Here is a 16,674-nt window from a genome sequence, read left to right as displayed (position 1 = left end):
AGAAACTTTGTGGAGACCAGCATGTTACCTTTAGTCAAAATGTAACTTGGGCAAAAAAAAGAGTTAAATAAATGGCTTGCTCAGTGAGGCTTATGCAGCATGTCTACCCCAACTTCTAGTTCAGGCACTGCCAAACTGCCTCTTCAACAGTACATTACCTCACATTCTAGCAAATCAGTTGTTATGACCTTACCTCTTGCTAGGAACTGAAATAATAGTAACTGTAAACTTGCTATTATAGAGATATAAAGTGCAATGATGTAACAAGTTGGTTAAGAAGCTCTGAACAATTGCATTAAAAATGCTACCTCTGGAATTCATAAAAGCTGTGAAGGAAAGGATCTGGCAAAGCTGGAACAAAAAACCACAATCATTTGAAAAAAGTTTAATGGCATATACAAAAGACCAATTCTTCCATAGAAAAAGGATTCCAACTCCCCTCCCCCCCACCGGCCCTGATTTACAGTACATGAATGCTAGTGTTTTCTCAAGTTTGGAAAGCAGAAACACATTTTTTCCCCAGAGAGAGACACAACTCTCCATTAGACACACTGAAAGACATGCTCCAGAGGTTCAGGGACAGGCATGAATTCCTCAAGTCTCTTTATAGCTCCATAGTTTCTACTTTGACTATTTGCATATCAACAACAACCTTAGCAAGAGGCTGCCCATCCAAGGGTGCCTATACACATGCAGCGAAGCTACTCCAGTTACAGTGTGTTGGAGCGAATCTGATCGATTGAGTCTGCTGGAGCGTAGTAATTATCATGCTGGAAGAAGTGGATGCTTTAACTAAAGCCACCATTTTTCAGTGCAGGGATGCTGATACATGTGGTGCCCTGGATGCTTTAATTAAAGCGGCTCTTGGAGCCACTCTAATTAAAGTGCCCCTCCTTTCTCTACCCCCGAGCACATGTACAAATGCCTCTTTCACTGGGACAGAATAAGGCCCTGGGAATCTGAAATTGAACTGACAATGTTTGAATGCCTACAAAAATAGAAGGATGCTCCTTAACTAAAATTTATTCAAGACACTTGGGGAAAGCCCATTTCCTAAACTCTTCCTTTACTTTTTAATACCATTTTTGTGCAAAGAAGGAAGCAGATATGGCCACAGCCAAAAAGCCAGGCAAACCATTTGGAGCTTTATACCCTCTTTAAAAATAGTATAGAATTGTTTCTAATCACAAGTACTTTTAAAAGCAGAAAACTGTAAACATGAACATGAGGTTAAATATGGAGTTATTTTGTGTCCCACCATGAAATAAAACTCGTGATTTAAGTTATTTAGGTTTACAAGATTTAAAGATTAAGCAGGATTACTTTGAAGGATTTAAAATCTCAAGGAAGAAGTTATCTGTTTGCTTTACAAATGCAGTGGTGAGGTGTTTAACTCTTTAATCCAGATTTTGGCTTTCATGACATAACATAAAGTGAAATGGAGTGTTTTCATTGCCTTCACTAAGTAAAATACACAGCACGCGCTTACTGTATAAAGTTGCAAACAACGTGTAGGAGTACATACTAAGTTTGACAAGTTTTGCTTCAGGATCTTAGGTTTCTAACCCTTTCCCCACTTCCTCCAATAAAGAGGTGGAGGACATTAACAGATGGAATTTAAAATTACTTTCAAGCTCCATCCTCTCCCCACAAAAAGATATTAGTGATCTTGGGTACAAAAGCTGAGACCATTTAGTCTGTCTAGGGTCCTGACTTTGGAAAGGACCTTGTCCAGCATGTTCTGAAAATCAGGTACCTTTAAAAGTTCTCTCAGCTGACTGGCCAGGATCCAATTTATATTTTTTAAAAACCCTTGGTTCAAGCAAGCCTTATGCCTATTTTTTCTCTAATTACTGAAAACCAAGAGTCTAACAGCTTTCATATGTACGCAAAGTTGCTTTTGTATATTAACACACCTTTTTTTTGCAATGTATAGACCTACGTGAGAAAGCGAGATAGGAAGGTACACAAACACGCTAAAGACTGCAAGTTGTAGATTACATGATAAAACTTGTCCATTGGGAGATTATACTCACCTCTGCCTCATTTAAAGAGGCCAGCAAACACTTGTTTAGAGGCAAATACTGCTTCTCACCCACTCCAGACTTTTTAATTCAATTTCACTGGCTTACTACAAAGCAGTAGCCTGTAGAATTGCATTTTTTTGTGCTTATGTGTTAAGTGAATAAACAATTACACCCAACTGAGCTCTTTGGTGATGTGCCTTAAGCAAGTTGTAATAGCTTGAAACTTCTTGCACTAGGCTTTACAGACTCCAGTGCAAAGAGAGCAAAAAGGAGCTCTTCCATCTTCACTGGTGTTTTTTTGCTCGAACTCGGGATTTGGCAATTACAATAGGAACTGCAGACAGCAATGCAATCATCAAAGCCCACAGAGGACGGTAGAAGAGCCACCCCACGGAGATGGTCAGCAGGGACAGAGAGGTGGCTACGCAGAAGGCAAAGGCTTTCAGGCCAATATTAACCAGATCTCTGACAACAGGAAACCAATCCACTGTGGTAGGGAAGAAAACAAAGAAAGAAGCATGTGACAATGCTATCATTTGTAAGATTTTATATTGCCAAAAGACTGGGAAATGACACCCAAAATTATCAATTCTAGGTGGATGGAAAGACTCCCATTAACATCAGCTAATACTAGACAGTGCCTACATAAGATCTCAAATCACTTCAGGCATTACTGAAACAAGACTCCACTTCTCAGGGAGGCAAGCAAGGAGCACTGACTCACCTGCTAGCTGAAGAGTGGGACAAAGACAAGTTCAGTGCCTTGTGCAAGAGAGCTGGAACCCAACTGTGATTTCCACAAGGCCTGTTCCATTATAACTAAAGATAACCCTTGTGCTGATGGACAATAAACATGCATGAAAGGGTTACAGAAGGCAAGAAAAGGTTTCAAAGTGTTCACATTTCGCTCCAGACCAGAAACTATTTGTTTTATGGAAAATTCAGTCCAATTCTGCAGACATCTCTCATAGTGTAATATTTTTCCAGAGAGTCTATTTCAGAACAAGTAACTTTGGACTCAAGTTGATGCAAATTTGATGCAACAACCAGCTTTCACCAAACTTATTGCATCACTTTCCTCAGCCTAAGCTAAAAGCAACTTGGAAGTCCTGTTTTTGTTGTCTGTACTGCACCCACCCAGTACAATAGTCCTGTGGTCCACGTGGTTCAGGAATGGGGGCTCTAGACACTGCAATACAAATAATGAAAGACTTAAGGTACATGGCAGCTCTGTATGCAGATAGCAGCTAGTCAGACTTTGCAGCATGGGGTAGGACTTCTAATCATCTGCACCAGCTGTGCTCTCAGTTTCTAGCTTTAGTAAGTGCGTGGCCAGGGTCCACTGGGGGCTAGACTGAAACATGACTTAGGCCAGAATTTAAAAGCAGACGGGTGTACACTGCAAGACTTCGCTCAGAATTCACCTGTCCATTAAGCAAGCATTCAGATCTCGATTTTGGTCCTAAGCTCTGTAGATGTAGAGGCCAACTGCAAAATTCAGATTCAGATCCAAATTCCAACCCCCCAGAATCCATTTGCCATGTAATGATCGTCATTTGGCCCCAAGGGTTTGGATTTAGGTCTTACCTTTAAACCAATTGTTAATTGAAAAAAAAAACATACCCAAGGTATAAAGAATTCGGGTCATGAGGTTGATGCCAACAAACATGGCAAGCCAGCCTGCTGCACGAAGGCCCCAGGTCTTCATGATGTTACTCTCATGTTCTTTCTGAAAGACCTCCTGAAATACAAACATAGTTACACATATCTAGTTTCTAATTTTCCTTCAGGTTTCCACTCCTGCTGTTTCTAGGGCCTTAAATGTGCCTCTCCTGTTCAGAATGCAATGCTTTTGAACAGCTACATGCATGTTTACAGCACTTTCAGTGATTCACAGATCTATGGGTTATCAGTTACCACACAAGCAGCCCAATAGGTTACCAAAGAATCCAAAACGCAGCAAAAAAGGTCAAGAGTGCTTCTGTTCATCACAAAACATTATGTCACCCTTTGCAATGTAAGGACAAGTGGGAAGTGCTCAGTTTCGCTGCTGAGCAAACACTCCAAAACCTTTACTTTTCAGATTCAAGAAAACACTATTTCCTTAAAAATAAGTGTAACACCTATGAATAAGTTGCTGTGTTCGCATTCCTTATCAGAATGAATGTGGTACAGTAAGTAACAGCAGTGCTATAGCAGGGATCAGATAAGCCAAACTTTTTTGTATAATAAAGATGTGTGTATGCTTTACTGGATCTGCATTTGGACCCAAATAAAGCAAAGATTTTGCTTTCAAGTAAAGAAGATTTTACAGATCTGTGTGTGTACACCATTAGTAGATTACATTCACAAAATTGTTTAGATGCCTGGGTCTGGTTAAAATGCCTCAGTGAAACGTCTTATGAGAAACTGCCCTTGCAAGTTACACAAATTAAAGTCTAGGTAAAATTGCTCTAAACTACATTGCCCCATTGGAAACTGGGACTCCATACATTAAAAATTTTACGGTTCAGAGCCTGCCCCAAAACAAAAGTCAATACTTTTTCTCCTCTCTTTCCAGTATAGCCTGCAAACAAGAGCCAGTTCAACTGCTCTTGGGAACTCAAGTGAATTCCTGACATCCAGAATCTTCACAGCAGGGCATGAAACAATCACTAATGACAACCAACTTGCCAAGAAAGTAAATGAATCACCAAGTTGTCAGAGCATGCAGGATATATTAGAGTGCATTTAAGTTGCCTTAGGGTTCACCAGTCAGCTAGACTAGCAATAAATGCATTTCAAACCCTTAGGTCTGTAATAAAGGGTGGAGAGAGAAGAATCCCAGGCTTTGCTTAATTAAAAACTAACTTTTTAAAATGTAACCTTTAGAAAGTATTTGAGGGATCATGACACAATCAGAGCCTGCCAAAAAAGTCTTTCATACTCAAGAGAGAGATGAGAGTCAGTAGCAGAAGGAAGTTATTTTGCATAGTAACTTTAGCTACAAATCATGCTTTAATGAAAAAATGAGCAGGGATTAAACAGTCCAACTGGGTACCGCAAATGTAAACAGACAGGATTTACATTCTGCTGAGACATAATAGGCATATTCAACCACTTGGGGATTAAGAAGGTGGGTAACAGGCTCACAATTTAAGGTAGGCTATAGCATCTTTCCCTTGAACAATAAAATTAGAGGCAGGAGAGGCAGTACTCGGGCCAGATTTCCTCATCCAGTGGGAGGACTGAAGGAGGAAGATACATGCTACCCAATTTCTCCTGTGCAATGAAAAACTAAGGGAAAGGCAACTTACTGCCCAGCTTGTTGCTGTCCTCTCTTATTTCAGAGTTAGCTAGTGTCATAAGTAACTCACCTCAGCAGAGAGATCCCCAACATATAGAATTTGCAGGACATCTCCAGACTTGGTCTGATATGGAACCAACTGCTCCCCTCGCTGACGAGCAATCACAGTTACCTTATAAAAGAGGCAGAAAAAAAGTTAAAGAGCTTTGTGCGTGCCAGCACCAGGGCATCGATGGGCAAATTAGGGGAGAATCTGAAGTTTTACCGTATCTGCTGGGCCCATGTGAGGGTCATCTCCACTCAGACCTGCATAGAAGAATGAAACTCGAAGGTCTCCCACCTGGAAACAAGGGAAAAACCACCAGAAGTTAATAGCAGAATCACTTTGAGAAGATTCCCTATGAAACTATTCTTTATGAGGCATTTCCAGGTTGCAACACTGCCTAAAAGTTTTGTACTGCCAAAAGAGATGTTTATATAGGATTCCTGAATGTTTTTTCCCCCCAGGCTGAGGGGTGTACAGCACAGCACAAGTCTCAAAATGAGAGTGCACCCTGACCCATTTTTCAGCAATCCCACCATAAGTATGGAAGTCCAGCAATGCCAGGAGTGTTCCACCTCACTTCCCTTTCATTAAGGAGAACTGCGTGAGCTAACAGAGCCTTGGCTTATTTTTCTGCTATAATCTACTCAGCTGCTTGGAACAGACCTTGAAACTTGCACAGACCAGTGAGGCACAGATGAAACCCACTTCTGCTAGAACAGCAGTAGCACAAGTCCCATTTCTTTTTATTTACTAGCCTGCCAATCTAATATGTAAAAAAAGATGCTCAAGGACAGTAAAGGAAGAATCAGAGGGTGCCTGTGCACGAGCGCTGATGCTGCTCTGACATGCTTGAATTCCAGCCCGTCAGAGCAGACTTCATTGAGTCTGCTGGAGCATGGCAATTGCCGTGTTCCAGCAGCCTCCTGCCTTTCATATATCAGCATCTCTGTGCTCAAAAATGGCAGCGGGGGTACTTGAACTAAGGCTCAAACAAGGCTCAGTTCAAGCACCCCTGCTGCCATTTTTTAAGCGTGGGAAAGCTGATACACGAGTTGTAGTGCCACTTAATTAGAGCAGCTCTCAGAGCCACTCTAAAGTGCAGCGCACCCCCCCACCCTGGAGCATGTATAAAAGTGCCCATAAGTTTCTTAGCTATACAAAAACGAATCACCAGCATTAGCCTTTCAGCAAGAGGTTGGATCCTGTACGACTGCTCAGCTCTCCCACCTTCTACTTTTTATGGATATGACATTTCTAGGAAACTTGCAAGGCTATGCCTTTCATTTTAAGTCTGTCGAGCAGATTTCAATTGCAGCAAAGAAAAACCAAGGCAAAACCCCTTCATCTTACTTCTGGACGCCTGGGGTTCTCGCTATGGTAAAAGTAATTGCCTCCTCGGGTAACATCTGCATGTGGATCTTCCAGGTTTGACAGGCTCATCTGCTTGAAGTTGTCTATTTTGTCAATAAGACCTGAACAGAATAAAGAAGCAAGACTAAGTCTCAAGTAGCACATTAACCTACATTCCATTTCACTCTCTCTTCATGGCCAATTTAGGGACTGCCATTCCAAAAGGTAATGAGCAAAACTCACCCGATTCGGGACCTGTGAGCACAAAGCACTCACAAACATGAGTTGTCAGTGCGACAAAATGATCAGTAAAGCTAACCGCACTTTATCATGCATTGGCAGGCGCATGATGAACAGGTCCAGGGAGGTGATACTTCCCCCTTTATGCGGCATTGGTCAGGCCAGAGTTGGAGTAGTGCGTCCAGAGGAGGGGGGTCAGACTCAATGATCTACTGAGGTCCCTTCCAACCCTAACATCTATGAAAGTTATTATACCCGAGACCACCCAGTCTTGCTCATATCATTCACATACAAAGCCATGCACACATTTCTTACCTTTGGAAAGAAAGAACTTGCCCATCTGGACATCAGGAGCAGTCACAGTGAAAGATTCCACAGCCATAGCACTGGGGGACAGAAATGGTTTCTATAAAAATTCTAGCATTATGGACATATTTGTGATCAATAACAGATAATAAAAGATCAATGAAGTAGTGATGCAAATCTGAGTGCAAGAGTACCAAAAAGTTAAATAGCTGGTGCAATGTAAAAAATACCAGGGACTCGCATTCTATGTTAAAGGTGCCAGCAATGGACTTGGATGAATAAAAAGGACCACTATAAACATCTAGTCTGGCCTTCTGCATAATACTGGCCTAGTATTTTTATTATAAGCTTCATGAAGGAGTCACAGATCTAGTTCTGCTAGAGTTCAGAAAGTTATCCAACCTCAATGTAAAGACCACATATGATAATTAAAATCACTCACATTCCTAAGTAAGTTGCATCACTGGCTAAATTATCCCCATTGCTAGAAACAATTGTATATTTCTTTTAGTTCTCAAAGTGTTTAATGTCAGCTGTTAAACACTAGAACTTGTTTGCTTTTGCTAAATTAAAGTGCTCTCCATTGTAAATCTTTACCCCATGAAGCCATTTCTAGCCCATGATCAAGTTACTAAAGTCCTAGTTCTGCAAACTTTAAACCCATACTTAAATTTTACTGTCACAAGTAATCTTATTGATTACACACAGCAGTAAATCACATGCAAAAACATTTGCAGGATCAAATCGCAAGATAAACTAATATTTGCATATATTAGTTTAGAGGGTCTTATCTTTCACACAAACTGTCACCCAGCTTTTAGGGATCTCTTGTACACATTAGCTCTAATAAGGGAAAAAATGCATTTTGATTTGTTTTGTCTTGTTTTCTGACCAGGTATTTGATTATTTTTATTGCCCAGAGCATTATTAGTTAGAAATACACAACATTTTTTAAAACAAAGTTCTAGTTATGTGAAAGCCCTAAAGCCCTGAGGGGAACCCCCCCCCCAAAAAAAACACCTAAGGATCTAAAAGGTCCTGCAAATTCCAAAATTCTCTTGTTCTACAACCTGATCTCTGTCCTTCCACTGATCTTACTTACACAAGGCAAATCTTCATTGCATTCTTTGACATGCCACTGTAAAATACTCAAATACTATGGTGAGTGGCAGTAAAAATCTGTATTTTTTCTATTATTATTCTATTGTAGTCAAAATACAACAGTGGGGAGTAATTAAGTTACTAAATTACATTTTGGAGAGGCCAACACATTCAAATCCATGATCTGGCATACACTCTTGTCAAGAGATATGAGCACACAATGCATCTGGTGTGACAATTGCAAAGGGTGCCATTCTGTTTTTGTACTTTTAATAGTTCCTAATCGCACTGATGGATTAGGAAAGTTAGAAAAGGACTTCTTGGTTTTCACACTTGGAGGCAGTACAGTCCAGAAGCACAAGATTTATGACTAGAAGGGAGAAAGATGCCACTTGCTAACTGTAATTAATATACAAACTTAATCTTGGCTGCATTACTGGTTCATTTCTGAGCACTTCCCGTTTGTGCTTCCTCAGAGTGAAAACTGAAAGAAACTCCTGTAGAAACAATGTATTCTCTATCTCACCATGCTACAAGGATTAGTTAGCGCCTCCATCACCCCCCACCCACACGTTATCTGATCAAAGATATTGTATTACAGGAGTTGGGTTGAATTTGTTTTGGGGTGAATTACCTTGGATTTTTATGTCCAATCTCTCGATCAAAGTTTTTACTGTTCACGACTTCCAATCTCCATTCAGTGTCTAAGGAAAAGACAGAGGTTGGAGAGAAGAAAAAACGAATGCCGAATTAGACAGGTTCTACTTAACCAGCAGAAAGAGAGAGAGACATTTTAAACCGAACTTACACTTGCAGACATGCACTTTATATCATATGCATGTTTTAAAGGGTGCTTAAAGTACACTTCAACTGTTGTCTCATGGGGGGTGGGAGTCTAGGGAAAGAATGATGGAGTGAAATTCTGGCTGCACTGAGTTCAGTGGGAGTTTTGGACTTTACCGCTGGTGCTCCTCAGTGAACGAGTTACACCTGGCTGAGGGTGAGATACAAGTTTTGTTGAAACCAGATGGCTCAATGTGGTGAAGCAGCAGACAGATGTTTGCTGCTGTATGTACTGCAATGTTTTACTGCTGCCTTCACCACACAGGGGAACCTCTTGAGATTCTCAATATGGGTTCCAGCAGCTTCTTTATGATACACATCCTCTTCATGCAGTTCACCTGCAAAGTAAGAGCTGTACATGCTTCCCTGGACAGACACAGACAATGGCAGGTATCTTTTTTAGGGGCAGAGCGATGATGCTAGCAGGGCATACTCTATCAGTCCTATGGGCTTTTGTATTCGCTTTTACTGCAGAACTGCTCTGTTAGCTCACAGCCACCAGTTCTGTTCCCAATACATTTCCATGCTACAGAGCCCTGTATTCCATTGAGCTGATGGCATTTTTATAATTATACCCATGGATTGTTAAAGCACACAGGCATGTAATGTGGGCATGCAATCAGGGATAAGTGAGGCCCAGAGGCTAATCTACAGAGATGCGATGACTCAGAGCATTTGTTTTCTGCCACTGGGTAGATCAAAATAATCCTCTCTTCTGCTGCTGCCAGAAAAGCATTTGGCAAAAAGCACAACACATATCAAAATACAAAGGCATTCAAGACACTGGTATTTCAACTGTTCATCCTGGTACCTGAACAATATTTACTTGCTCATATGGGTGGAAGCACACATGCCACTTCTCCCAGGTCTCTTCCCTACAATTATACAAGACTGAAGACCTTGGGTGATCTTGAATTCCTAACACAAAGATTTGATTTTGCATTTACTCTTGAATGGGCTAGTTCTGCTCCAATCTCAACTGTCTTAAGGAGCAAAGGCCTGCCAAGGGAGCATGGCTTAGAACCCTTCTCCCATTCCCAGTGCCATGGCAAGGAAGTTTGGTACCTGGGGCAAAGCCTGCAGTGGCAGCTCACCCTTGCCCCGCACACAGATCTGGGGGACCCTTCCATGATTGCCTGGGAGTGCACAGTGATGGGAGCTGCCTTCCCTCCATCCCCACGCCACCCAGACAAGCCGCTTGTGGCTCCCCATCCTGTGCCCCGCCCCAGCTGGGCAGCACCTGTTGGTGCCCCTTCACTTAAGTGCCTGGGGCAGTTGCCCTGCTCGCCCTCCCCTTGCTCCAGCACTGCCCATTCCTCCAAATGTGTTTTCACTCTTCTGGGCAGACCAACATAGAACTCGCTTTCAAATCAGCATGGAAACCCAGTTTCCACTTCAAAAGAAACAACTGATTTTGTATCAAGTAATGATTAACTTACTATATGAATACCTTGTTTCTTTCTTAATTTCACCATTCTCCTCATATTCTCTGCAGAAGAGAGAAGAAAAATAGCAAAGAGGTCAATAACTTTGCACAGAGCTCAGAGAAAACCAAGTAAAATGCAAATGGTTATATCTTGAATGGAATTAAACTTTCCCTAAGCCTTGAATTCTTAATGAACAGGTTGTAGTTCTAAGAGCACGAGGGAAAGGTTACAAACATTTTGGATGGCAACCATCTTTTCTTGTACCATATTACTGAAGAGAAGGCAAGTCTGAAGTAGACTGGGGTGAAAGTGATGGAGAAATTTTTTTTTAAACCAGGAAGCCTGCTATTAACATAAGCAAATTAAAAATTGGAAAGCTGTTTTCTGCATCTTTATTATTCGCCAGAGAAAGTCTGTGTGTGCACTAGGATACAATGCAGCTTGGAAAACTGAATTTTGATGTGACCTCTTCCAAGAAAAAGAAAACCATCAATTAATTTTCTTTGTCCTTCTGCTTACATGTGTAGAGAACAATTATGTGGTATTTTTCTTCTCTTCATCCTCCTCCAAAAAAATAGAAAAAAAATTTTGATTTTCATCAATTCCAACTGTCTGAAAGTTGGAGGCAGCAACACTGAAGTTTACCTATAACCTTCTAAAAATTATGCGAATGCCTGTGGATCCATGTTTACTAATTATACTAACTTAAAACAAACAGTAAAGGCAAATAATATTTTGCTGTTATATTACACCTGTCAATCAAACAAGTAAGAGTCGATTAAAACTCTTGGTCCCAAGGAAGGAAGACAGGCACTTGGAAGACTACAGGTAAACTTCAATTGGCTCAATGTTGCTGGGGTACCCCAAAACGTCCAGGCAACTGAAATTGTTAGAAATTATTTTAACACTATTTGTGGGGGAAGGGAAAGCAAGGAAAAAACAAAACAAAATGCTAATGGATTATCCACAAATTAGGTACTTTTTCCCTCCCCATTGTACAGGAGTTTTATACACATGAATGCAGAAATACCGAGAAAATTAAAGATTTGTCCAAAGTCACATACCAACTTACTGGCTGTTGGCAGATCTGAGAATAGAATCCATGCGTCTGTTCCAAGCTGTAGGTCATTAACTGCAACAGTGTAAACACTACTTCAAAACATTTCCATTTCTATTAGGTAACAGGTACTACTAGCTGGACAGTTTGGATTTAATACTGGTACTTATTATAGATTTCCCATTTTATACTGTACAGTTTATTTAGTCTTCTAAGAAAGCGACTGGCCCATGGATTTATGTTTTTGTTTAAATTTTAAATATTTTATTTATTAAAAAAAGAAAGTAAAATACTTAGATGGAGCAGAGCTCACAGCATATGATGGAGTCAATTCAACAGATTTGTGGACTATTATGAAAATTTAAGGCTCTGGATTCTCTTGACACTGCCTGTAACAGAACAGTGATGGAGACAAAAGGTAAAGGCTGAGCTGCAGCTGTGGCTTTTAAGCAGGCTGAAATAGAGCTAAATGAGGTAAGGCAGTGGCTGTAAGTTTTTACATCCTCTTGGAGGTCAGGGGGTGGGTGGGTGATGTTAGAAGGGTTTGTTCATTGTGTTCTGACCCTGCAAGGGGATTCACCTGCACAAATCTGGGGTCATAGTAAAAAACCCAAAAAGAAACCTGCACAGAAAACTAAACAAAAGGTTGTGAAATTCCAAGGGTCACAGAGCAAATAAAGCAAAATCCCAAGGTTAAATCCCAAGACTGTCACATAACAAATAAGTTCCATGAAAAAGTTTATCCATCAACCAGTCTATCTTCCTTAATTTTAAGCAGTATGTTGGTAAAGTCAAAAAGTTCAGAACGGAGCCTTAAAGCAGCAGCGACTTACTTGGAGTCTTCATATTCTACCCACTGGTACATTTCTACATTACGTTTGAGCTTGACAGCCTGGATAGAAAGCCCATAGCTGGGATCGAACAAAGGCTGTTAAAATACAAACACACACAATTCAGCATAAAAAATACCTGCATATTTTTGCTAGCAAAGTTGATCTGTTCACATTTATGTTGGGGAAATCATACTTCATTAGGCCACGAAAGGGATTTCATGGAAATGTTTTCACTTCAAAATGTTAGAAAAGAAAAAAGAACAAAACTCTCAAGACCCAAAGTTAATTTTAAAAAAATGGAGTAAGGAAGCAGTGCATTAGAAACAGTATAATTCTACACTACTGCTGTGTATCTTTTTTCAGAGAATTTTTAAGACCTCTATTTATGTTAATTATACTTTCCAAAGCCACGTGAATAAAAGGAAATGTGCACATTGGGCAGGTAATCAAATTTCACTCTGGTACAAATGATGAAATACCATGAAGTTACTGATATACCAGCAATGGATGCGGTATAAAAAGCCTTGGCACAGGAGGGAGTGCATGATATCTATTTAGCGCAGTGATAAATTTGGCCTGAAGAAACTGTGACCAGTTTGTGGAAAGGACACCAGGTGTTCTGGCTCACCATCCCTTACTCCAGGCATTCAACCATGCTTGGACAGATTTAAAATGAACCCTTTGTCTTCTCTGCTTGTCATTATTTCATCATGACATGCCTTGCAAAAAGCACTGACCACAAGATAATTATATCTGATATAACAAGAAGATGATGCAGTTTCCACATCAGATCCTCAAGTCTTTGCATCTTTCTGAATGCAATGACAACTCCCAAACATACAGTACAGATGTGAGGAAGAACTGAAAACATCAACACACTCAGGTAGGGCATGTTTAGATTCCAAAGTATTTCTGCACATCAAGTATGCCTGGTTTTAACTGGCAGAAGAGCTTTCCATTCCTTCAATTTATGCTCTAATTTTTGGCCACTATTTTTTTTACTTGCCTTTGATGTTGCAAGGGCACCAGACAAATGCACTAGTTTCCCCTCATTCTGCTGAGACACGGTGTGTATGTTGTCAAGAGGAATTACAAGAGACAAGCCCTCTTCAAGAGAGGTGGCTGTCTTCAAAGCTCGTCCCTGCAGTCAATTAAAAGAGAATACAATGAAAAAAAATGAGGAAGAATCTTGAATTAACCAATGAACCAACCAGGAGACTATGTAACAGATTCCACAAAATGCTAGCACAATCAGGCACATGGCATAAAACTTCTGTACTTTGTTGTTTTAATCTTAATGCCCAATTTTTACTCAAAAGAACAATACTTCTTCATGCAACTTAACAACTAAAGTTAATGTACATACTCACCAGCACATTTTTCTTACCATGATACCCTAAAATTATTTTCTTCCTTTTCACCATACTTACTAATGATAGTATGGATGCTACTGTGGTGTTATTTTACCATACAATTATTTTGATTGGTTGATAATATTCCCTTCCTTAACTTCAGGTTATTGCTCTTTATGCTACACACTTTTGTTTGAGATAACAAGAATTCTTTTTCTTCCTTTATGTAGCATGCTAGAAGCTTTTTGTTTTCTGGATGAAGCTCTAAAATTTCACCAAATTCTGCCTCCGCTCCAAGATTTCCAGTCAGATCGGACTAAAAATACCTTCAAGATAAAAGAAGGCCTTAATCCTGCAAACTCTTATGCACATACTTAGGTTTACTAACATGAGTAGCTCATTTAATTCTGGAAGCTGTATTACGAGTAGTAAAGTTGAGCGCCCAAGTATCTGCAGAATCAGAACTAAAATTAGCCTCAAATTAAAACAAACAGTTTGAGACTACAGTATTAAATAACCTCTAGTATAGCTAATTACTCAGTTTTGTGGAGATTAAACTAGTTTTACACACTTACAATATAGTTCAGATAAGTTCTAAGTTTTCTGAGCAAGTATGGGAAAGATGGGAACGTAAAAACAAGGTTTTAGGAATATGGTTGCTTGCTTACTTGTGGCTATTGTTTGTTTTGATACAAGTGAAGCAAGTCAACTAGAGTACTAAGTCTATAGCCTCCCCCTATGCAATAGTACAACAGAATGATTAACTCCCTTTGTTGTACAAAAGGAGGAAATGACTTACACAAGAGGCATTTGTACAAAAAAGGCATGTGCAAGTCCATGTAATGCTCTTCCAGTTCCACTTGCCACCTAGTATTTATTCTTTCTTCCCCATACTCCATTGCTTACTCTGGATGTTCCCGTCACTTCCCTTCACAGTCAGTTCTGAAAAACTCTCAAACAGCTCTCCTATCCAAAAATCCTAGTCTTCTATTATGTCTCCAACTCAACCAGCAATAGGATTCAGGCTCTTCCCATATGTTCCACCTTTCTTGCATATGAATTAATAACAAAGCTTAGGGGACAGCCCGAATACTTTGCAATTGACATTACAAACACTCAAGTAAGAGAAAGTTTGACTTGAAGTGCCATAGACTCGAGACATACAGGAAAACATTGACTTGACATGCAATTTGCATGCCAGCGCTGCTTCACATACCTCATTGGTAAAAAGCACGTAGAAAGAAAGGGAAAATGACACAAAACCAATCAGCATCCCCCCCGATGTCTCACTGAGCCGCTCCAGGAACCCTGGTTTGGGCTCACTGGTAATTTTAACATGTTCTTTTTTGCTGCTTGCGTCAGAGACCTGTTAATGGAAAACAAAAATGAAATGTTAGAGACAGCGAACTGGCATGTATACATGGGATGATCCATCAAGAAACATGTACGAAATTTCTAATGATTATCAGTATAACATGATATATTGTAATTCCTACCACCACAAAAGCACTTGGGGAAGGATCAGACTTTTAGTTTAAAATGAGGCACCCGCTGGTTTAGACTCTCTCTGTTAACTATTGCATTATCTTGTTTTCGTTACATTTTTGTATGTATATCAGAAGTAACGTATATCAGTCTCCTGTGGCATAGTGGCAGAGAGTGGAGACTAAAAGGAAGAGTGAACTGGGCCTGACAAAGGTCTTTTCCCCCTGTTCCCCCCTCACTTGCAGCCTCCAGCATTTAAGGTCCAGCAAGTTCTGATTCAGAGGCTGTGCCCCTCAGTCCCATGCTCAGTAGCTACTGATGCCCCTTTCCTCTAAGGATCTGTCCAATCCCTTTTTGAATGTAGCTAAACTGTCACCTTCCACAACATCAGATAGCAACGAGTTCCACATTTTAATGATGCGCTCCGTGAAAAAGCTTTTGTTAGTTTTCAACTTACTACTGACCAATTTCATTCTGTGATCCCTAGCTCTTGTACTGAGAGAGAGTAAATAATAAATCCTTCTCTTCACTGTCTAGTATTTCATAAGCATCTCTTTTCTAAGCTGACTAGACGTCATCTCTTTAGTCTCTCCTCATACGGAAGCCCCTCCACATGGCTAATCATCCTTGCTGCCCTTCTCTAGTCCTAGAGCAAGTTGTGCTCCTGGAGCCTGTACTGCAGATAAGTGGAGCTGTGGACAAGAGATCACATTTGACTTTGCAGTGAATGGAGCAGCGCGGTCAACCTTTCTGGCAGGAGGGCGAGGGCCACCGAGTCATCCCCAAGCAGCGCTCCAGCCCCTTCCTCTGCCTGTTCTGCAGCTCTGCCCTGTGTTCCCAGCCTGACCTGCCACTCGGCTTTCTGCTCCCTGACCTGCTGCTCCACTTTCCACACGGGTCCGACCTGCTGCTCTGCCCCTGTGTCCTCAGTCCTGAGCCCACAACCTAACTTGCCTCTGTCTTGTGCTCCCCGCCTCCAACTTGACCTGCTGCTCTTTCTGCTCCCAGCCAGACCCTGCAGCTCTGCCCTGCACTCCCAGCGCCTGGCCCAGCCCTGCTGCTCTGCTTCCTGCCCTGTGCCCCCAGCCCGACCCGCCGCTCTGCTTTCCGCTCCCAGTATCGCCCCCAGGGAGAGGCGGACACCCGGGGCCTTCGCCGCGGGGCAGCACTTACGTTCCGCGACATTCTCCCGGGCGCGGGCACTGCACGATGGCGCGGGGCATGCCGGGAATTGTAGTTTCGTGGCCGCGAGGCACGCCGGGTGCCAGGCGGGCTGCGGGGCGTGCCGGGAAATCGAATCCTGGCGCGGGCGGGGGAGAGG

General features: G+C 41.3%; 1 protein-coding gene across 2 annotated transcripts; it reads right to left on the bottom strand.

Moving 5' to 3' along the window:
- Nucleotides 1-370: 370 nt before the first annotated feature.
- TMEM43 (transmembrane protein 43) lies at nucleotides 371-16,671 on the bottom strand. Of its 2 annotated transcripts, none has more exons than XM_090022853.1 (12): nucleotides 16,527-16,671; nucleotides 15,085-15,234; nucleotides 13,523-13,657; nucleotides 12,517-12,611; nucleotides 10,639-10,688; nucleotides 8,991-9,060; nucleotides 7,265-7,335; nucleotides 6,710-6,831; nucleotides 5,579-5,653; nucleotides 5,384-5,485; nucleotides 3,651-3,768; nucleotides 371-2,514 (listed from the first exon to the last, which is right to left on the bottom strand). In XM_090022853.1, the coding sequence occupies exons 1-12, from the start codon at nucleotides 16,536-16,538 to the stop codon at nucleotides 2,312-2,314; spliced, it is 1,203 nt and encodes a 400-aa protein (XP_089878979.1). In that variant the 5' UTR covers nucleotides 16,539-16,671; the 3' UTR covers nucleotides 371-2,311. The 2 variants fall into 2 exon arrangements, with proteins under 2 accessions (XP_089878979.1, XP_089878977.1); XM_090022851.1 differs by lacking the exon at nucleotides 16,527-16,671 and adding an exon at nucleotides 15,818-15,841.
- Nucleotides 16,672-16,674: the final 3 nt, after the last annotated feature.

Source organism: Crocodylus siamensis, chromosome 11 (assembly GCF_052110815.1).
Source record: "Crocodylus siamensis isolate JL-2025a chromosome 11, ASM5211081v1, whole genome shotgun sequence".
Taxonomy (NCBI): Eukaryota; Metazoa; Chordata; order Crocodylia; family Crocodylidae; genus Crocodylus; species Crocodylus siamensis.
Note: the sequence above shows the minus strand (reverse complement) of the source record. Positions and strands in the feature narration are given on the sequence as shown.